Raw genomic sequence first — 21,256 nt, forward strand, 5'->3', positions numbered from 1 at the left:
GGAGCTCTTATGGAGACGAGCACAGAGATTCAAGCAGTCTTCACACCTGCTGACCCAGGGACAGGGCAGTCATTTCCATCATCAAATCCTACTATTTAAGAACTGCATCTCATAAGGCTGTAGCTGCCGTAGCCAGTGATTCCCCTGACGGACCTGCACAAAGTACACTGAGAAGCTTCTGGAAAGGACTCCCTCTTCTAGAGGCCGTGAAGACTATTTGCGAATTATGGGAAGAGGTCAAAATAACCACATGAACAGGAGTCTGGAAGAAGCTGAATCCAGCCCTCATGGATGACTTGGAGGGGTTCTGGACTTCAGTGGGGGAAGCAACGGCAGATGCGGTGGAAATGGCAAGGGGGCTGGAATCAGAAGTGGAGCCCGAAGATCAGCCTGAATGGCTGCGATCGCGTGATCAGACATGAAGAGCTGCCGCTTAGGAATGAGCAAAGAAAGTGGTTTCTTGAGATGGAATCTACTCCAGTGAAGATGCTGTGAAGACTGTTGAACTGACAACAGAGGATTTAGAATAGCACAAAAACATAGTTGATAAAGGAGCAGCCGGGGAAGGGGGCCTGGGTGGCTGAGCTAAGCGACCAACTCTTAGTCTTGGCTCAGGTCATGATCTCACGGTTGTGAGATCAAGCCTTGCATGGGACTCCAGGCTCCGTGTGGAATTGCCTGGAAATTCTCTCCCTCTCTGCCCCTCCCCCTGCTCGCACTCTTTCTCTCAATAAATAAATAAATAAAATCTTTTTTAGGGGCACCTAGGTGGCTCAGTCAGTTAAGCTCTGCCTCCAGCTCAGGTTGTGATTCCAGGGTCCTGGGATGGAGTCCCACATCAGCTCCCTGCTCAGCAGGGCATCTTCTCCCTTTCCCTCTCCCTCTCTCCCTGTTTGTGCTTTCTCTGTCAAATAAATAAAATCTTTAAAAGAAATAAAATACTTTTTTAAAAAGCAGCAAGGGGTGCTTGGGTGGCTCAGTGGGTTAGGCCTCTGACTTTTAGCTTAGGTCATGATCTCGGAGGTCCTGAGATCGAGCCCCGCATCAGGCTCTTGCTCAGCAGGAAGCCTGCTTTCCCCTCAATCTCTGCCTGCCTGTCTGCCTACTTTTGATCTCTCTCTCTGTGTCAAATAAATAAATACAATCTTTTAAAAAAATTTAAAAATACAAAATAAAAAGTCAGCAGGGTTTGAGAGGACTGACTCCCAATTCTGAAAGATGTTCACCTGGGGGTATAATGCTAACAAACAGTAGTCTTGCTACAAAGACATGGACAGAAACTGAGGCGCCTGGGTGGCTCAGTGGGTTAAAGCCTCTGCCTTCAGCTCAGGTCATGATCCCAGAGTCCTGGGATCAAGCCCCACATCGGGCTCTCTGCTCAGCAGGGAGCCTGCTTTCTCCTCTCTCTGCCTCCCTCTCTGCCTACTCGTGATCTCTGTCAAATACATAAATAAAATCTTTTAAAAAAATGGGAGAAATTGTTTGTGAAAGGGCGTCAATTAATGTGGCGAACTTCATTGTTGTCTTAGCCAAAGAAATTGCCACAGCCACACAAGCCTACAGCGGCTACCATCCTGATGGGTCAGCAACCACCACGTCCAGGCAAGACCCTCCACACGTCCAGGCAACACCCTCCACCAACAAAAAGATTACAACTTGCTGAGAAGTTCAGGTAATGGTAAGCATTTTTTAGCAAAAAAGGTTTCTTTTTTTAATTAAGGTATGCATCGTTTTTTTATATATATACCATTTTATTTTTTACATATTTTATACATAGGCTTCATTTTAGAGAGAATGCTATTGCACACTGGAGAGACTGTGGTGTAGTGTAAACGTAAGTTTTATACATACTGGGAAACCAAAAATTAATTCTACTCACTTTATCGTGATATTCGCTTCCTTGCAGTAGTCTGGAATCTCCCTGAGGTATGCCTGTATTTATAAAGGATATATATTTTTTAAAGATTTTATTTATTTATTTGACAGACAGAGATCACTAGTAGGTAGAGAGGCAAGCAGAGGGGGTGGGGAGAAGCAGGCTCCCTGCCGAGCAGAAAGCTCAATGCAGGGCTCAATCCTGGGACCCTGAGATCATGACCAGAGCCAAAGGTGGAGACTTAACCGAGCCACCCAGGTGACCCTATAAAGGTTATTTTAATGAAACGTGAAAGGACCTACATTAAAGTATTTTAGGAACATGAAGTTATATGTATATGATCTCAACTCAAAAATGCCCTCTTAGAAAAGAGCTGAAAGGAATATATACATATGTATTTAAGATATATAAAGGGGCACCTGGGTGGCTTAGTCAGAAGACTCTTGATTTCAGCTCAGATCATGATCTCAGGGTCATGAGACCGAGCCCGTCAGGCTCCACACCAGGCATGGAGCCTGCTTAAGATTCTCTCCCTTTCCCACTCTGACAGGATCCCTACATGTGCTCTTTCTCTAAAGATCCACACATGTGCTCTTTCTCTAAAGAAAAAATATATAAATAAAAATAAAATAAAATATGTAAACATATTGCAGACATGCCAATGATCAGCAAATAGTTGTTGAAACTGGTAGACTGTGAGCGGGCTTTTTTCTTCTTCCCATTTTTCTATAGTTTCCAAATTCCTCTAAATTAAAGTTATTTTCTTTTCAGATAGGAAAAACTATTATGGCCTTACTCTTGTAAAATTATTTGCTCTCAGTAAATGTTTAAAAGAGCAATTCTTGAGAAACTAAAAAACCAGAAACAAGTCATTTTTTAAGAAGAGGGAGAAGTTGCTAAGGAACTCTTCAACATTGGTCCTATTCTGAGGGTTAGGCCTCAGCACACACTGAGAATGTTACAAAGCATGAGAACATGTTATATGGAAAAGTCACATTCCTTGAGCAGACAAGGCCTGGGGTTGGGGTGGGGAGCCCAGGGCCCTGAGCCCCCGCCTTCTGCTCCAGGACAGCCAGCGTGGGACAATCTCTGTCTAGGCATTCTGCTCTCATGTGCAGCTTTACCATCTGGAAATGGCTAGAACAAATTAATAAATGAGGCCTTCTGGAGCAGGCCAGAGCCCTGGTTCTGGCCAGGCACAAGCCTGGTGGCTGGTGGCCCTCAGGAGGCAGGGGCAGCAGGAGAGCTTCTGCCCAGAGACGCCTGGTGAGTCTGCCAGGGAGAGACGGGGCTGGGGCCCAGCAAGCTGACGGGAGGAGAGGAAGCCAGCCTCCTGCTCCCTCACTGGGCCCTCGGTTACTCCCACTCCTGTCCCAGGGCTGAGTGCTTCTGAAGCACCAGCCCTTCTAGCTCTCACTCAGCTGCTGTAGACTTCTCTGTCACCGACCCGAGACCCTGCTCGGCACAGGTCACATTCCACTTTCCCCCTTACTTGGGCAGCACATTCCAGCAACCTCTGTGCCCACTCAAGGAGGTAACCCAGAGACTGCACGTAAAATGTGGACTGGAGCCAAGTCATTTAAGCCTGGATCCCAAAGACAGAGGCCTGCTCCCACCCCTGTAAGATCATGAGCAGGGGAGCCCGCAGATGGCCACGCCACACCTTCCCCCTGAGGAATCAGCATCCCTGAGGGTAGGACCTGGGAACGGCATTTTAAACAAGTCCCCCAGAAGAGCCTCCTGTCCCAAGTTTGAGAACCACTGGCCTCAAGTCTGCTTTTGAGTGCGGATTCCCACATTAACCCCGCAGTCCCGAGAGGCTGGAAGTAAGAAGTAGGAGATGGAGGGGATACCAGTCCTCCAACTGGTATGACAGGAATGTGCCCCAGACCCGGAACCAAGTGCCCACTTCAGAGGGGGCAGGCTGGACGAAGGCCTGGGGCAGCAGCTGTGTCCCCGGTAGGCCTCGCCTGCCACCCAGCTTCCTTAGTCCGTTTCCATGGGCACACACACACACCAGTCAAGCACAGTCGCTCCCCTTGGGACCTGCCGTCTCTGGATCCATGATGCTCCTGGATCCTCCCTCCGCCACCATGCCCAGGGCTCTCCCTCTCTGAACAGAGATCCCACCTGCCTCATTACTTAAATAATCTTTATTTCTCATGCACTAGGAAAGATGGGATTGTATGAAACACTGCATTTCACGGCAAAGGCCTCGGTCCAAAACACAATGCAGAGGGCCAGGTGGATTCAGATCTGGTCAAAAACTCTGGGGACTGTCGTGGGACTCCCACCCCCAGGGCTGGTGACAGATGCAGGACCCTCCACCTGCAGTGGCCCCAGAGACAACACAGGGCAGCTGCCCCCTCCCACAGAGGCACAGGAAGCAGACACCAGAGGAGCATGTGGACCAGAGAAAGGACAGAAAAGACTGCTAGGCAGTGACATGGGGGAGATGGTGGTCCAGTGCCTCCGAGGCCCGAGTCCAGGCTGCCAGGGGTATGACTGAGATCTCCGCCCAGCCGTGCTCGCTAGAGCTGCCTGAGTGCCACAGATGCCCTGGCAGATCTGCTCGGGCCCCACCCGCCTGGCTCTTCAGCCACACACATGAGACAACATCTGCCCAGGTGGGACCCCAAAGGCTGGAGGGGCCAGCCCCCCTCAACCATCCCAAGCTCCTGTGGACACCGAGACGCCCACAGGACAGCCAGGCTTCAGAAGTTCCCGGGACAGGGTCACGGGCAGGGCAGCCAGCAAACCTGGGCCATCAAGTCCCATCTGAGTCAAAACAAGGGCAAAGCAGACTCTGTGCCCCACCTTCCCGGAGGTGGCACAGGGACACACACAGGTTGGAGACATGCAGGACAGAACAAAAAAGAACAGACACATGCAGACACAACGGCAGGGAGAGAGGGGAAGAGAAAACGTGGTTGAGGTGCTGAGAAGCGGGGGACACGGCAGGCTGGGCTCACTGAGGCCCTGGGCTTGTCGTGACCCCGCTCTCCTCGGGGATGGTCTCCAGCATCTCACTCTGGACTGCCTGTGTGATGAGCGCCAACTCCTGGCACAGAGTCTCATAGCGGTAGCCCACTCGGATGTCTGGCACGTTGGTGCGGCGGATATCATTGCCCTCAGGGCCCTCCTTGGTATAGTTGGGTCCCAGCCAGTGGCTCTTCACCTGCAGTGGGCAGGGCTGTCAGGCAGGGCCACAGCCCCGAACCACCCCAGGGCCAGCCCCCCAGGGACCTTCCCAAGCGCACAGGGGAGGAAAGGGCCAGCACCAGGCTCCAGGTGGGGGGGTAGTACCTTGTGGGAGAAGCCGCTCATGAGCACACTGTTCCGGGCCAGCTCACACATGTCGCAGGAGCTGAGCTTCCACACCTGGGTGGCGATGCTGTACTCTTCCATCAGAGGCTCCTGCGCAGGCCAGGTGCCCTCAGGAGGGTGCACACGGACCTGCCACCCAGTCCCCGCCCACCTGTCCTTGCACCACCCCCTTCTGGGCGGGATCCGCCACAGCCACAAGATGTGCCACACTCCACCAGCGGGGGGCAGCACCAGCCCCCAGACCCAGGGACCCGCGTTCCCTTAGCATCCAACTGACCACCTCCCAGGCTCTGACCTTGGTGAAGTGGAACTGCAGGGGATCATCGGTGGACAGAGAAACCATGAGACCACGGGACAGGTACTCGGGTAGCGGGTTCCGGTGGTAGCTGAGGAAAAGACTGTTGTTGCTGAGTGGAGACATGGCGATGCCAATCTGGGCCAGGTAATACAGGTACTGCAGCACTGGGGCCTGGGCAGGCAATAGTGGGGGAGGGTCCGTCAGGCGGCCTCAGGTGGGCAGGACACTGGTTCTGGAGGGTACAGGCTGCAGGAGGAGGGGGTGGGGAGCCTGGGCTGGGCCTGACGTGTAGAGGGTCATTTACAGCCAAGATCTGAACAAGGCCCACGGTTTAGAAGCTGGGGTGTGCAGGGGGCCAAACTGGGGGTTTGGTAAGGAGGAAGATCAGTAGCTCTGTTCAAGAGACTTGAAGGGTTGAAAGGAAGGTGAGTGACTGGGAGGGGAGGCTGGGGGTGCAGACCCTGACCTTGCGCAGAAGCAGCCCGTGAGAAATGTTCTCGGCCAGCATGAAGGCCGACACCAGGTGGTGGATGGGCCCGGCTTCCCCACAATGTGGCCTCAGCACAAACGTGTGAAAGCCCCTCTGCCTGGGGGTTAGAGAAAGCGTGTTAGTGCCCAAGCCCAGGTTCCCAGGCCCCAACCGGTGACCCTGTGGACCTGGGACAAAGGGCCAGGGGCAGATTCTTGGCTGTGAGGGCTGAGACCGGAAAGAACTCGCTGGGTCCAGGAGTGGGGGCATGGTGGGTCAGGGCTCCGGTGGCCCCAGGGCAGGGGGAGCAGATGCCGCACTGGCAGGACGGGCACCTGCGCAGGTGGTTCAGCGTGGCCATGTTGGCAAAGGTGTAGTACAGGTAGTAGGCGTAGGGTGGGTTGTCCTCCTCCACCCACGCTTCGGGGAGAGGGCTCTCCAGGTTGAAGACGTGATTCTCGGGCTTAGACTCATCATCCACGCTGTCAAAGCCATCCACCTGGCATGGGAGCCGGGGGTCAGGCCCAGAACTGCAGCTCCCCCAACCGAGGCAGGCCCCCCTCCTCTCCCCTGACCCGTGCAGCCCCCTCACGTGCTCCAAGAACAGGTGCAGCTCCGGGTGGCTGGCAGGGTGCACGGTGGCCTCGAAGAGCGGCAGGAAGATGTTCTCCAGCATCTCCTGGAAGTTGGCCAGCTGGCCCTTGGTACGGTACACGTCACTGCAGGCAAGACGGATGCACGCGGGATGTGTGGGTCAGTCAGCATGGGAGCCTGGCCTGCACTCACAGAAGCACTTCCGCACAACACCAGGTGGGCCAGGCTGGGCGGACCACGAGCAGAACCAGGGGGCTCCCCTTCCACTCTGATGTGGCTTGGCAGGGAGGCCCTGCCATCCCAGGCAGGCAGGAGGCAAGTGCCATCCCCTTGAACTCTGCCTCCGCATGCTCCCTCCTGCCCCAAAGGACACTCACAAGAGGCGGGGCACTTGCACGAGCCAGCGCACGTTGGGAGAGTGAACTCGGTGCTTCACAGCCCAGCATGCCAGCTTGTCCCACTCATCCCTCGAGCGCCCATAGATGGAGAGCCGCAGCTCTGCGTTCTGGTATTTGCTCTCCTCCAGATCTGACATCACCTCCTGAAAGACATGCAGGGGATAAGGAAAAACCGCCCCGCTTATCCACTCATGACACCGGGCTACTGTGCAGTCAGGTGAAGGGCTGGCCAAGTCTCATGCTGCCCCTGCCCACGGGCCTGGGCGGTCCCTCCTCCTCACCTTGATAATGTGGGCAAAGTACTTTCCAGAAACCCTGTTGTCGGTCTTGATGAAGATCTCTCGGAGGACAGACTCCCCAATGGGGTTGTATTTGGCATTGAACTTGTCAAATCGATGGAAGGTGTTCCTGTCCTGGGGAAGAGGGGCAGGCCCAGGTCACCCGTGCCCCCTGGCCACACTCTGACCCAGCCCCTCAGCCCTGGGCCACCAGGACAGACCGCGTGCATGTCCAGCGTGTCCACACTCAGGTCATATGCAGTGAGATTCATGCTCTCAAAGACCTCCCGCAGCGTCTGCTCTCGGCCCTGCTCCACGTGCACGATCTCCTCCAGGTGTCGCTTCATCGCACGCTTGATGAAACGCAGCAGGTGCTTCTGGTTCATGCAGGACGAGGCATGGATGTGTGTGTCCACCTGGGGTGCAACAGCGGGGGGATGGCCACTGGGTTCCCTGGAGTCCAGTCTACCAAGGGAGGCCGGGTGGGGGTGCAGGACCAGGCCTGCGGGGGAGGCCCCACCTTGCGGATGTTGTAGAAATCCCGGTGTGGCACCTTCTTCTGGGCGGCCAGCTCCTTCATCTCATTGAGCAGCACATGCATCTGGAACTTGGAGCTCAGGTATTGGAGCCGGCGATAGCAGAAGGACTTTCTGGGGAGGGACAGAATGCAGCTGAGGCTCTGGGCCACGTACGGCAGGGGAGAGGGTGGGGAGAGCACTGAGGCTGCGCATGGGGCAATGGATGGGGGGAAAGTCTGGGTTGGTAACTGTGAAAGGTTGTGAAGGGACGGCAGGTGTGTGCGGCAGGGCTGGGGTGGTACGGTCCAGGCTAGAAGGAAGCGGAGAGTCTGGGCCTGGCAGGAACTCACATGGGGCCGTTGATGATCAGAGCCATAAGCACATTGACGTCTGCCACAAATTCCTGCAGGTCAGGGTACGGCAGCTCCACCTCCAGGCAGCTGGCAGGTGTGGGGAGCTCGGGTGAGGGAGCAAGTTGTGCCCTGTGGGCCCTCCCCAGCCAGTGTAGCCCCCACACAGCTCCCCCCCAGCACTCCTCACACCCGCTTACTGCTCATCGGGTTCCCTGCGGGTGTAGACATGCACCACGCCCTGCACCATGCGCAGACCCAAGCCCAGGTCCCCAGGCATGGTGCTTGGCTCACAGTACTCATAGGGGTGCTGCTCCAGCGCGGGGGGGTGCACCGGGGCATCTGCGGGGCAGGGAGGGAAGAGTTAGGGCTCTTCTGGGCCATCAGCTGCCCTGCCCAGAGGCCCCATAGAGCGGGAGATCTCCTGCCCCTGCCTCCACCCACCGGGAGCCAAGAGGCTGGCATGAGCCTGGTGGGAGGGCAGGGAGTGAGAAGCAGGCGGGGTGGAGTTTCCCAGGGAGTTGGGGACATAGGGGTGCTTGGAGCAGGGCAGGGAGGGGGGCTCCCACCAGCGGACACAGGGGTGTCGGGGCCCTGCTCGTAGGTCCGTGTCTCCAGAGGCTTCTCAGCCAGCTGCTGCAGGTACCGGCGGGTGGTGGGGCAGAAACTCTGCAGCGAGAGGGCCATGTACTTCTCCCGGATGAAAAGAGCCCGCACCACGCTCTTGGCTGCATCCAGCAGGTCTGTGAATGGCACCTAGAGACAAGGACCCTGGGGTCACTCTCCCTGCTCTCAGACTCAGACCAGGCTCACCCTTGCCTCCTCCCCGAAGCCTTGACCCTGGAAAAGAGTGCATCCGCTAGCTCCCAGCCACAGACCGCTCGCCCCTCCTGCTTTTGGGAAGAGAAATGCCCTCTCTGAGCCACACCCAGCTCCGAGGCTGGGGCAGCCCACTGGGACACATGGGGATGACAGGGGTAGAGAGACCCAAGGCCCTGCCCACACTGACCCCACACTTCTCCTCGCCGGAGATGGTGACCCGCTGAAATTCCCGCTCTAGCACCACCTCTCGCTCTCGCAGGCCCCAGTCACCTTGCCCCTCACCCTGCTCCTTGTAGAGCCTAAAAGGGGTGAGCACAAAGGAGGGGGGCTAGAGCCCGCAGCAGGAGAGGCCCCAGCCCCACATCCCCACATCCCTCTGCGCCCCTCCACCCTCCTCACTGGAAGTCTGAAGTACTATCTGTCTTCAGGAAATCTTGCTTGGCCCGAAGAAGGATGTCTGGCTCCAGCCTAAAAGGGAGAGGCACAAGAGGTCAGGCCAATGACAAGGGATGCCCTGGCTCTCAGGTCCCTGCCCGGTGCTGGCTGCTGTGCACGTGTTGTTCCTCAAGGCTCCCACGTTATAAACGAGAAAGCACACCCCAAAGCTGAGTGACATGTTCTAGGCCACACAGGTGGGTACCACACAGAACCAGGACCCAAGAGCTGTACTCCAAAGCCTGTGCTTCAGACCACTGCTCTATGCTCCCTCCCTAGTGGGTCCCTGAGGGAGGACGGAGTGGGAAAGGGACAGAGACGGGGCTCTGAAGGTGTCCCAGTGGAGACAGAGGGACACTGGGCAGACTTCCCTGTGCCCCCTCCATGCCATGGCTGCCTGCCGGACTGTAGGGCTGGGGCCTTACTTGACATCCTGGCTGATCTGCCTCTCCAGGCGCTGCCTCCGCTCCTCCAGCTGCTCAATGGGGCTCTCCTCGGGAAACTCGTATGGGGCGCTGCGGAGCTCACTCTCAGCCAGGGAGCGGCTGAACAGCTCCTGGTGGGAGGGAAGGCAGGGTCAGTATGCCAGGCCCTCCCTTGCAGCATCTAGGGCTGGGGTGAGCGCAGCAGGAGCTGGAGGTACCTGGGGGAGGCTAGGGGTCAGGGCACAGCCAAGCGTGGAGTAAGGGGATGGCTGAGATGGACGGGGGTGGGGAGCAGAGACAGGACATGGGGACGGCAGTGGAGGGACATAGGGTGCGGTGCCAGGTGATACCTCGGCGATCTCCTTGCATTTGCCATCCATGGACGTGCGCAGGTCAAGTGGGAAGTGCTTGAGGCAGGGGGCAGGGCCTGGCAGGGATCGGGCCGACTGCAGCGGAGGGGCCCCCAGCCCACCCCGAGCCTCTGTGGAGACATCGATGCCAGGGTCAAAGGGTGGAGGGCAGGGCCTGGGTACACCAGAAGCCCAGGGCCCCCATGCACCCCAGGCCTTTCCCAGAGAGAGGCCAGAGCCTGCAAAGTGGGCTGTGCCTCCTCAGAGGCCGAGGAGTGAGCCTGCCTGTGGCTCCCAGAGGACCTCACCTTCACCTTCTGGCACAGGGCCCCTCACCCATTCCAGGCTCAGGCATGGGGGTTCCTGAGGCAGCCTCTAGAGCTAGAGGATTCACTCACTCCGGGAGTAAGAATCCGAATTCTGCACTACGAAGTGCTGCCTCAGTGAGCAGGCGACCTCCTACAGGCAGGCACACACGTACACGTATGCGCACGCATACACACACATACACACACACACACCCCACATGCTCATGAAGGACCCAGTGACTGAGCCAGCAGTTCCCAGTCCACAGTTCCCAGGGCAGGCAGGCAGGCCGGCCCTGATCAGACCTGCTTCTGGACCCAGTGACCCTCCTCCCAGAAACCCAGGGTCCAGTGCCCGACATCCCAGACCTTCAGAGCATAGGCAACATACAGCTGCCACTCAGCTCTGACCTGGGCACCAGAACCCAAGGGAAGAGGACAGGAAGCGGAGGGCCTGGATGGCAGCAGGAACCCTACCTCCTCCCCAGGGGCGTGCCCTCTCCCCCAGGACCCTGGGGCTGCCAAGATGCAGCCTGGCCCCAGCTGGCCCCTCCCACTGCTGGCTGCCCCTCCAAAGGGAGCTGCCACAAACAGTCTGCGCCACTCGGAGGCCCCAGGATCTGGGCCGGAGGCCCCAGGGAGGGCCCGGGGAAGGGAGGATCAGAAGCCAGGGCCTCTCTACATGGAAGGCTGAACTCCTCAGCTGTACCACCAGGACGCAGGCACTAAAGGCCCGAAGCTGCTAGTCTGGGGGCTGCCTGAGCTCCCAGGCAACTCAGACCTTCCCTGGGCTATCAGCCCACCCTCCCTACCCCCGCAAAGCTCTCCACACCAAACTCCGCTCTCCCAGCCTGCTCGGAAGGGGACTGCCTTCCAGCACCCTCCTTTCCCCATCTTAGGGATGGACTGGAGGTTCTGCCCAGGTAGCGTGCCTTTAAGTCTGTGGGCTCACTTCACGATCCTCCAGAGTTGGGTCCAGAGGCTGGACAAAGGGAAGCCGAGGTGCCTGCCCTAGAACCAGGACCCAGCCCCCGCTCTCCCTGGTGCCAGCCTGGGTCCTACCTACAGAGTTCGGGCAGCTCCAGCCAGCAGCCCTGGGCCCCTCGCCCGCCCGCTGCCTTGCTGAGTGGAGCAGTAGCCAGTCCCCCAGGACAGCTCAGGGGCCGGCACGGGCTGTACCAAGTGCTGCTGCATGCAGGGGAGACCCTAGGATGACAGAGAGCAGGGGGCTAGGGAGGCCCAGGGGAGCCAGAAATCAAGGGAAGGAGCACCAGAGTTGGGAAATAAAAGCCAGCTCAGAAAGGAATGACTTTAACCTATAAGATAAAAAGGCCCAGTAAAAAGGCCTGGCCTACTAAAAAGGCCTTCCCCCCAGGGGGCCGCAGCAGGATAGGCTGATACAGGGAGGGTCAGGGCTGAGCCTCCCACCCTCTGGAACAGTGAGCAGGTAGGGTCAGGGTGGCCCAGGGGTAGGGGGGGAGAAGGGGAGGTCAGCAGACCTCATCTCTGCACATAACAGCCCCAGGCCAGCCTTGTTTTGCTCACCAATGTCCCCTGTGTCCCTGTCTGTGGGGTCCCTGGGGACAGACAAAGCCTCTTCCAGGGAGAGAAGCTGGCAGGCAGTGAGGGAAGTGACTCAGTACAGGTAGGGACCAGGTACTGAGCTTCTCTGCTGCCGATGGGGCCTGATCCATGGCTCCCCAGACCTCCAGTCTCCTTTCGAAGCCTATCATTGGGAACAAACTGTCCAGGAGGAAAAGTGTAGGAGATAAAGGACTAGAATCTGGAGGACTTGAGTCTGACTCAGTTCCCACTTACTAGCCTGTCTCTGCCTCCCGGAGCCTTCAAGTCCTGTCTATAAAGGGGCGATAAGCAGAGCCAGCCCCATCTATATCCACCAACCGCCTTAAGGCTCACAGAGATACAGCTCTGCAAGTGTTGTGTAAAACACCATTATCTGCGATTATGAACTCCTGGGACCCTCCAAAACACCTAGCACATACAGTCCAACCTACCAGGGAGACCTACTCGGGCCCAGTGCAGGCCAGCACAACCAAACCATGAAGGACAGGAAAGAGAATGGAACTTGACGGGAGAAGAGACTGGGGGGAGGTAGGGGGACACTATCTAGTCCTTGGAAGAGGGCAGAGTAGGAAGAGGAAAGAAAGATAGGCACCTGCTCCATACCCAGAGTATAAGACAGAGTCCCAGGTCCTTGCCTGCCCAAGAACCCTGACCTTACACAACTCCTCCCTCCTAGCTCCCAGCAGGAGAGGCCGCCCACAGACCTCCAGGGCAGCAGGAGCTGAACTGAACTGAACTGAAGCTGAACTGAAGGTCCTAATCTCACCCTCCCGTCTGAGCAGGGTGGCCCAGGATGTCAACAGAAACACTGGAGTGACGAGGACAGGTTCCAGCGGCCAGAACCCTTCCTCCAGGCTGCAGGTCTCCGCACAGGGTTCACTAGAGGTAAGAGGCTCCATGCTCTGAGCCCAGGCCTAGAAGACCCAGCTTCCTGCCTACTGGTCCCTTCCCCAGAGCCTGCGCACTGCAACACACACACACACAAACACAAGTAGTCCACCAAAAGCCAGAGGGAACTGCTTCCACCAACCAAGATCTTGCCTCCTCATCTACCCTCTGACCAGGAGTCCCTCACTCCCTGCCAGGACTGCCTCAGTCGAGAGGCAGAGACATGCCCAAGGCTTCAACCCCTAAGTCTCAGATGCTCCCACTGAGTGACCACCCAAGATTACAGATCTAGCCCCAGGGGACACACTCTCTGGAGGGCCAAGACCTAGGCACGGAAAACACAGACCCTCAGAACAGCCCTGACCCCTGGGCAGGATTTTCAATGGCATAAGAAAATACAGGGGATGGATGGTCAGGCTATAGGTACAGATAGCTGCTGAGGGGAGGCGGGGGAAGACGCTGGCTTGACCTGGTCACCAAAATGGGGGGTGGAGGTGTCCTTCCTTAGCCACAAAGCCTGGGGGCAGCAGACAATAGGTAGATATCCCTCAGCTAGCAGACTCAGGCAGACTCAGGAGATGGACACAGCCACACCACGCTGCCTGCTCCGAATGGTGCAGAGATGCTTCCCAAAGCAGGAGCCAAACCAAAGGGTACAGGAGCACACAAGCAGGCAGTGGCCCCAGCCAGAACCCCCGAAACAGGCCTGGCCCAAGGACACCCCGTACTTCTGAGGAAGTCCACAGGAAAACCAAGAATGGGCCAACAGCAAATGATGGATATGGTTGAGCCCCCAGCCCCCAGGATGCCCAGTAGCAATGAGTGTGCCTGAATATCAGAGCCCCCTCCCCAGGAACGGGATTCCAGATCTAGGGTCCTAGAAAGAACTAACCACTAAGCCCGAGCCTGCCCAGTAAAGACACAGCCGCCGGCAGTGTGGCCAGCCCACAAAGCAGCCAGTCCCACACATCACCCTCTCCATTCACACACGCTCCACATGCACACGGTCTGAGCACATCCGCACGCTGACACGTGTGCAAACACACCTCTTGCTGCACCCACACCTGCGCCCACTCCTTGTTACCGAGGGCAGCACCCCCAACACAGAAGCTGTCACCTTCCACCCCACCTTCCAAGCCAGCTGTCCCTCGGACGGAGGACAAGGAGGGGCATAACCCCAGAGGGGATGCAGATGCAGCCCCTCCAACAACACACATACAGGACCAGTGGCTTGGGCTAGCGGTGGTCGCGTAGAGCCCGCGCCCTAGGCTAGGAAGCCCACACTCACCTGGTACTGCAGAGGAGGCCTGCAAGCTGACCCGCTTCTTAAAGGGATATTTGGCCTTGGGATTGCCGGGGCCAGATGGGTTGGATGCCATGGCTCCAGCCGCGGAGATGGCGGGGGGAGTCCGAGCCGCTCCAGCTGGGCCCGGCTCTGCCACATCCAACCCCTTCCTCCGCCCCGCCCCCAGCGGGAGTGACTGATGCAGGAAGCAGAAGCCCCGCAGGCGGAAGAGGCCCTGGCCACGATTTCTGATGTTGTCTAGGCAACCTCGGGGAGGGGGGCCTCCATCCCCGCCTCTTATCCCCTCCCTTCCCTCCTCAGACCCTGGAGTGACGCGACTGCTGCTAGCTGGGCCTGGGGGGCGGAGGTGGAGGGTGGAGGTTAGCAAACAAGATGGGGAAGGGCCAGCCCCCAGCACTCCACTGACCCCTTCAGGAGCCCTTGCCCCTTGCCAGGGCTCTGGGGCACAGGAGTCAAAGTCCGGGCTAGCTGGTCCAGCCAGCATAGGAGAAAAAAATAGTAATAAACAGAAATCCAGCCCGAGCTCCCCCAAACTCAGAACACACTGTCTCAGAGCAAGCGTTCTCCGTGAAAACCCAGCCCCTCTGGGGCACAGTCCCTTTTTCTCTTCTCTATCAGACTCCCAGCCCCAGGAGTAGTCCAGCTCTGGGAGGATGGGGGTAGAACTGAGAATCCCGGCCCAGCAGGGAGGAGCCTGTCTTGGGAAAATTCCACTGACCGGCAGAAGCTACCTTCTAGGACGGCAGGGAGGCCAAGAGGCAGGGGCTTCTGGTTGGGGGGAGTGGGGGGCGGCGGCTAGGAAAGAGACACCAACAACTTCAGACTTTTCTGTCTTTTCGCACTCAGGCTCTGCTCTCCCAGGCCCGCCCCAGGAGGAGACGGCCACCTTCCCTAGGTCTGCTGGCTGTGCTGAGACCCCCACCCGCTTGTCATCCAGGCCATGCACTTCTCCGTCCCAGAGACCCTACCCCCAACAGACGCGCACATACACTCACCTGAGGCCATGCTGCCCGAGCCCGCAGGGGTACCGGGGAGGCTGCCCGCCAGGGTCTGCCCAGCCGGGAAGCGGAGGTCGCAAAGGAGGGGGGGAGGGCTGGGACCCAGATCCTGGCCAAGTCCCTCCGAGGTCCCCTGCCCCCGGCACGGATATGGAAGAAGGAAGGCAGTCTTTAAAAAATGCCCGGAGGCGGAAGGTGGGCCCCGGTAGACCTCGGCCGCTGCACGGACCTTTCGCGAAGACCCGGGAGTCCCGACCCCCAGCTCTCTGCTCAAGAGGCGAGCAGGCCACGTGCTTCCCAGAGAGCAGGACCCGGAACTCGTCTGAGCTTCTCTCCACACTCTCTGGGTGTTCGGGATCGGACTACCGAGGCTGGACTGCGGGGGAGTCACGCAACAGGTGCGACCCCACCAAAGCCTTGTTAGAGCCAAGGAGCTTCTCCGAGGCCTGAGGCCCCGCCAGATCCGAGGCCCCGCCCCCGCCGGGCAGGCCCCGCCCCCGCCGCGTTCCGCTTCCCCGCGCCACGCCACGTGGGCAGCCGCCACTCTGCAGTTGGCCGGGCCAGGTCTTGGGCAAGTCATGTGCGTCAGCTTCCTCATCCGTGAAATGGGGTGGTGTAATCGCACTCAAGGGAGTTACTGGGAGCATTGTTAAGCACATTTTCGTGGTGCCTGCCATAAAGTCGGTGGCTAGTAAAAGATAACTAGTAGTGTCTCAAGATTAAATCACTTTTAGAAGTCCTACCCCGGCATTCTCACTCTAGGTCGTCCGTTTTCTTCTGGCAGGCATAGATAAACAGGGTGTGCCCTACAATTCTGGCTCCCCTTCCCGCATTTACTTCTATATTTATTGGTTAAAAGTTAAGACTCTGAAGACAGAATACATGGGTTCAATTCCATACTCCTCCACCTACTTTGTGATTGATGTTGGTAAAGTTACTGGTCTCTTCTCTATTTCATGGGAAAATGACTGTGTGAGACACTGCTTTGTATTGTGGTGGTTAAGATAAATGAGTTAATTAAGTCAAGTCCTTAGAACAGTGCCTGGCCTGTAGTTACTATTCAGTTAATGTCTTATCCAGCTATGTCCTTGGCCTTGGTTCCCTGTTGACAACCTCACACGGTAATGATTCTCCTCGCAGCCTATAAAGAAGTGCAGTTTGGGCTGTTTGGGGGGACTGCAGACACTCCACCCAGCTAGCACTCCACTTCCAAGTGACAGAGAATCCTACCTAAAGGGAACTTGAGGGGGGTGTTCCTAAGACCATTGGTATCTTCAGTGTGTTAGCAGCAATTAGTCTTTTTCCTACTTCTCCCCATTGTGGGAGCCCTTTGTCCCCCACACCCAGCTGTACTAATGCTGTTTGTCCAGCTCCTCCCAGTTCTCACCACCCCCACAGCCAGATTCCTTCCCAAACTCTTGCCTCCTCCACCTCTCCCCAGGCTGGATTCTGGACCCTGAACCCTATTATCCCTGTATATCTGGTTTCACCTCTATTGATCTCTGCCTGCTGCTTCTCACCATGGGCAAGCTCAAAAAACCACGTGTCCACAGACCTGGGGGTGGGGGAGTTCACCTCACAAAGAAGCAACACAAGAAGGGAAATTCCATGTTTACCCATAAAATTAACAAAGATTAAGGGGGTTGTGAGATGGGACACACACATACTACTGGTGGGCACCACAAGCAATGTAACCTGTCTGAAGGCCATTTGGTAATACATAATCAAATGTCTTTAAAGAGTTCATTATTGGGCGCCTGGGTGGCTCAGTGGGTTGGGCCACTGCCTTCGGCTCCGGTCATGATCTCAGGGTACTGGGATCTCGGGCTCTTTGCTCAGCAGGGGCCTGCTTCCCTTCCTCTCTCTCTGCCTGCCTCTCTGCCTACTTGTGATCTCTGCCAAATAAATAAATAAAGTTCTTAAAAAAAAAAAAAGTTCATTATTACTTGACCCTGTAATTCCACTTACTTGACCCTGTAATTCCACTTTCAGAAAACTGTGCTGAAAAGAGCGGTCAGAAAAATATGCACAAATTTGTTCATCACTGCAATGTTTATCACATAGAAAAGCTGGAAACATTAAGGTCCAAAACAGGGGGATGTTTCAGTTTTGTCAGATGCACGCAATGAAATACAACCATTAAAAATTGTTCTTGGAGAACTTCTTAATGAGGCGGATATTTATAATGTAAGGCTTGGTTTAAAAAAATGAACGTAAAAATCCGTACATACAGTATGGCCCTAAATATGTGACATATATGCATAGAAAACAAACCACCAGAAGGTTTACAAGTGATTATCTGTAGGCAGTAGAATGGGGAATTATATTTATTTCCTTCTTTATACTCATCTGCATTTAAAAAATTGTCTACAATGCAGATCCATTACTTTTATAATCAAGGGCATAGGAAACAACAAATCTGTAATAGCCTCCACACCCCACCCCCAACAGACTCTCCTGGGTCTTAACCCCAGAATAAATTGGTCTTGGGATCTTTAGGAATTTTGAAGCCATTATGCCCTCAACAATGAGTAACAAAATAAATCTCAAAATTAAAAATCAAGCAGCAGGTAACCATGTAGAAGGTCATCTATATTCTGACAAAATGCAAATTTTGACATAGTTTTAAGGGGGTGGTATCTTGTATTGGGCTAGGTCTCATTAGGATTCCCCCTTGATTCAGACCTACCTACCTAATCAGCCCATACGTGGCAATCCCTGCCCTCCTCCTCACACAGGCAAACTGGTTCACTAGTCCCTTTGTGCTCCTCCCCAGTCCCACTGCAACACACCCTTCACCTGGTAACCCTCTCCTATTTCCAGGCCATTTGGTACGCCATCCCTGCTTGGAAGTGTGCGCTGATTACAGCTAAGCATCGATCTCCCCACCTACACAACACCAGAAAAAATCTCAGCGGGGTTCACGTCTACAAAGAACAGTTTGGGAAATGAGGAGTGAGTCATCCCCCTTGGCCTCCAGCTTCTTAATGTTGTCTTTGAGCTTCTGGGATCTTCCCTAGCTCTAACACAGCTTCCTCCCTCCTACCCTATTCACCAGAGGGTTCCTTTTAAATGGCCCTCCCTGAGCCCTAGGCCCCCACTTAATTCTCTGATAAATGCTTCTCTTAGACTCTGGCCTGCAGCCCAATGTGAGGTCAACTTCCCCCCAGGCCAGGTCAACTTCCCCCCAGGCCAGACCACTCTCTGCCGACACTGGGCTTGGGAGGGAATGCCTGCAGCCTCACACCTGTCCTTGGCCAGAACAGTGCCTCAAAGCATCCCCTATGCCCAGATCCTTCTCAAACTAAGCTGCTCAGCTCTTATTTCTCAGCTTGCCCAGACAGCCCTGTCACCCCTAACCCCAGTCCCCAAACACTGTTTATAGCACCATGCAGCTGCACCCAGCTGTACTTGTTTTTGTCTTCAAATGGTTTTAGCCACGCCCTGCCCTGCCACTCCAGGCCCTCACTGCCTACCCCCAATGCTGCCCCTACACCATCCTCAACTGGCCGACATATCCCATTTCGTCTTTCCTGAGCACAGTTTGCACCTCAGACCTCCACGCCTTCTCTCATGCTTTCCTCTCCCCAAAATGCCTTACCCTTATTTCTATGTTCTGCTTCTCTAATCAAAGTCTGTTCATTTAGTCACTTCCTCCTTTCTTCTACAGAATTTTTCAGTCTGACAGTTAAATATGTTTATAATTTTCTTGCCTATCAGGGGTGGAGGCTGGGTTTTGAACAGCTCTGAATTCTCCAGCAAAGCGTTCCTTTCATTAAACTGCTTCTCTGTGAATTTACCTCTCCTCTTCCTTTGGACTGGAAGGTCCTGAAGGCAGTTCCTCATTCATGTGCTCCCAAGCCCAGCTAGGACAAGGCTTTAACCACAGTCCCCACCACTGAGGGTAAGACAGATCCTGAGATCTCCCCTTAGCCCAAGAAACAGGACAAAATTTGTTGAGAAATGGTGAGTCTTTTTCCACTCATTTGGTTATCAGGCTATTAACCAGGACTCCTGAACTGTAGCTGATCCTAGCTTGTCTATTAAGATGACGATCCTCTTTCTGTGCTTCTAAATGCGAATAGCACCTACATGCTTTACCTACTCCACTAGGACACTGAATTCAAATTAATAAAGTAGAACAGCCACAGGAAAGGCACAGGAGCTGACGACGGGAGGTAGGAGGTCACTGGCGCCAGGATGGGTCAGCACAATTAGAAGCCAGGCATGGGTCAGGAGCTACCTTACCAGCTTAGTAGTGGGAATGGGAACCCAGCCAACTAGGAAACAAGTAGAAGCAGCACAGAAGTTTGCAAGGGTGGTAGCTGAAAAAGAAATAGCTCAAACATTTTCCCTATGCGTGAAACAAGTTCATGGTTCTTTTCAAAATGCAATCGCTACTGTTAGCAAGCTTATGCATTTGTCTTTTATGTCCAAGTGTTCTTTTACTGGCTGCTTATATGGGGGTAGTAGAAAGATCCCCTGATGTATCTGTTTATTAAGCTTACCTGACCTTGAACAAGTTACTTAACCCTCAAGCCACTGTAAACTGGTGACAGAGTACTTACCTTGAAGTTAGCATTAGAATGAACTGATAGGAGCCACACAACTTGTCTAGCACAGTTCCTGGCAGTCCCCTGCTCCGAACAGAGAAGATTTCGGCACAGCTCTGGCCTGGGTATAGGTTATCAATATTGTGGGTAAGCTAGGGCAGGGTTAGGGAGGTATAATTACTGAAACTTTATAGCTGAGATTCCAAGACAGTCACAATTTCAAAGACACTCTCCTGTTTTCTCTTAAGTCAAGGAGCATTTGCCAAGTTTTGATTGGGAAAACATGATCGCTATGGAAGGCACCTTGGCGGCTACCTACTTCTCCATCAGCCCTGAGTGTCGGGGCTCCAGGCCCAGAGCTTCTCATCCAGATACTCAGATATGCAACTGAAAGGCAAGGAGGAAGATGCTCGTGCTCAGCAGGGGCTCAGGGAACCTAGTAGGTAGGAGCCCCAGGTGCTACCTCCCGCTTTTTCTGACCCAGTGGACAGGCCACTGCAGCACATTTCCACACTAAAAGAAAAGAACACGTTAAACCTTTCAAACTCAAGTTAAATCCTCAAGCCCTTGGCTGCACATTAGAATCACCTGGGGGAAATTTGGAAATCTTCATGCCTGGATTGTGTTCCAGGCCAACGAGATCAGGTTTTTTTCCAAACTTGCCACATGATGATAATCACCTATATTACCTGTTTTAAAATAGTTTCTCAGGCTCTGGAATTAGCACCATTACCAGAAAATAATGATTCTAAAACACACCCCTTTAAAAATATACAGGATATGTTAAGATCTTTGAAATCTGAGTGATCTTCCAGCCAGTGATATCTAAGATTTGATGATACACAGAAACCAGCATCTCAGATGATCCTCGTAATCAGGCAGGTTTGAGGGGAAAACAGTTCCCTAATACTTTCAAGGGCAGCACTTCCTGAATTTTAACATCCTTAGAGTCACCTGCAATTCTGTTACAACGCTGGTTCTGAATCAGAAGGTCTAGGTTGAGGCGTGAGATCCTACATTTCTAAGAAGCTCCCAGATGAACTGTGCTAGGCCTTGCACCAAATTTTGGGGCCACATTCTTAAGTATCTCCTTCTGAGGAGGTTCCACCAGCAACTCATTTAATTAAACTGAAATAACAGGCATAAAGAAATATGACCCATGGAGGGAGTCTTGGATAGGTCCGAGAGGCAACTGCGGGACTGCAGTCTAGCATTTCCCCCCAGGAAGGGGCAGCAGGAATGAGGGCCAGAGGGAGGGCCATCCCAACCTTTGCAAAGCCAGAGGCTAGAGTCCAGTTTCCCAAGGAAGCAGACCCCCAGTCTAAACAGCAGCAGAAGCTCACTCGCCAAGTGAAGGTGGCCTCAGGTGGCTTTAGTGGGTTGACAGGAAGCAGCCTCATTCTGTCTACACATACCCTTTATCTTTCCTTCCGTCACCAAACCTTTACTGAGGGTCCACTGATAAACCACCAAGTCAGAAGG

General features: G+C 54.9%; 1 protein-coding gene across 3 annotated transcripts; it reads right to left on the reverse strand.

Annotated features, from left to right (window-relative positions):
- Positions 1 to 4,014: 4,014 nt before the first annotated feature.
- On the reverse strand, positions 4,015 to 15,705 carry AMPD2 (adenosine monophosphate deaminase 2). 3 transcript variants are annotated; one of them, XM_004769711.3, is made up of 18 exons: positions 15,219 to 15,705; positions 10,141 to 10,271; positions 9,791 to 9,921; positions 9,330 to 9,398; positions 9,118 to 9,229; positions 8,678 to 8,864; positions 8,309 to 8,450; positions 8,109 to 8,198; positions 7,761 to 7,890; positions 7,462 to 7,656; positions 7,244 to 7,375; positions 6,942 to 7,105; positions 6,563 to 6,689; positions 6,306 to 6,469; positions 5,968 to 6,088; positions 5,499 to 5,672; positions 5,183 to 5,293; positions 4,015 to 5,054 (listed from the first exon to the last, which is right to left on the reverse strand). In XM_004769711.3, the coding sequence occupies exons 1-18, from the start codon at positions 15,226 to 15,228 to the stop codon at positions 4,845 to 4,847; spliced, it is 2,400 nt and encodes a 799-aa protein (XP_004769768.2). In that variant the 5' UTR covers positions 15,229 to 15,705; the 3' UTR covers positions 4,015 to 4,844. The 3 variants fall into 3 exon arrangements, with proteins under 3 accessions (XP_004769768.2, XP_004769769.1, XP_012899911.1); XM_004769712.3 differs by lacking the exon at positions 15,219 to 15,705 and adding an exon at positions 14,206 to 15,193; XM_013044457.2 differs by lacking the exons at positions 9,118 to 9,229; positions 9,791 to 9,921; positions 10,141 to 10,271; positions 15,219 to 15,705.
- Between the last annotated feature and the right edge of the window lie 5,551 nt (positions 15,706 to 21,256).

The sequence above is a fragment of the Mustela putorius genome, unplaced genomic scaffold (assembly GCF_011764305.1).
Source record: "Mustela putorius furo isolate JIRA1106 unplaced genomic scaffold, ASM1176430v1.1 tig00000585_pilon_pilon_pilon, whole genome shotgun sequence".
Lineage (NCBI taxonomy): Eukaryota > Metazoa > Chordata > Mammalia > Carnivora > Mustelidae > Mustela > Mustela putorius.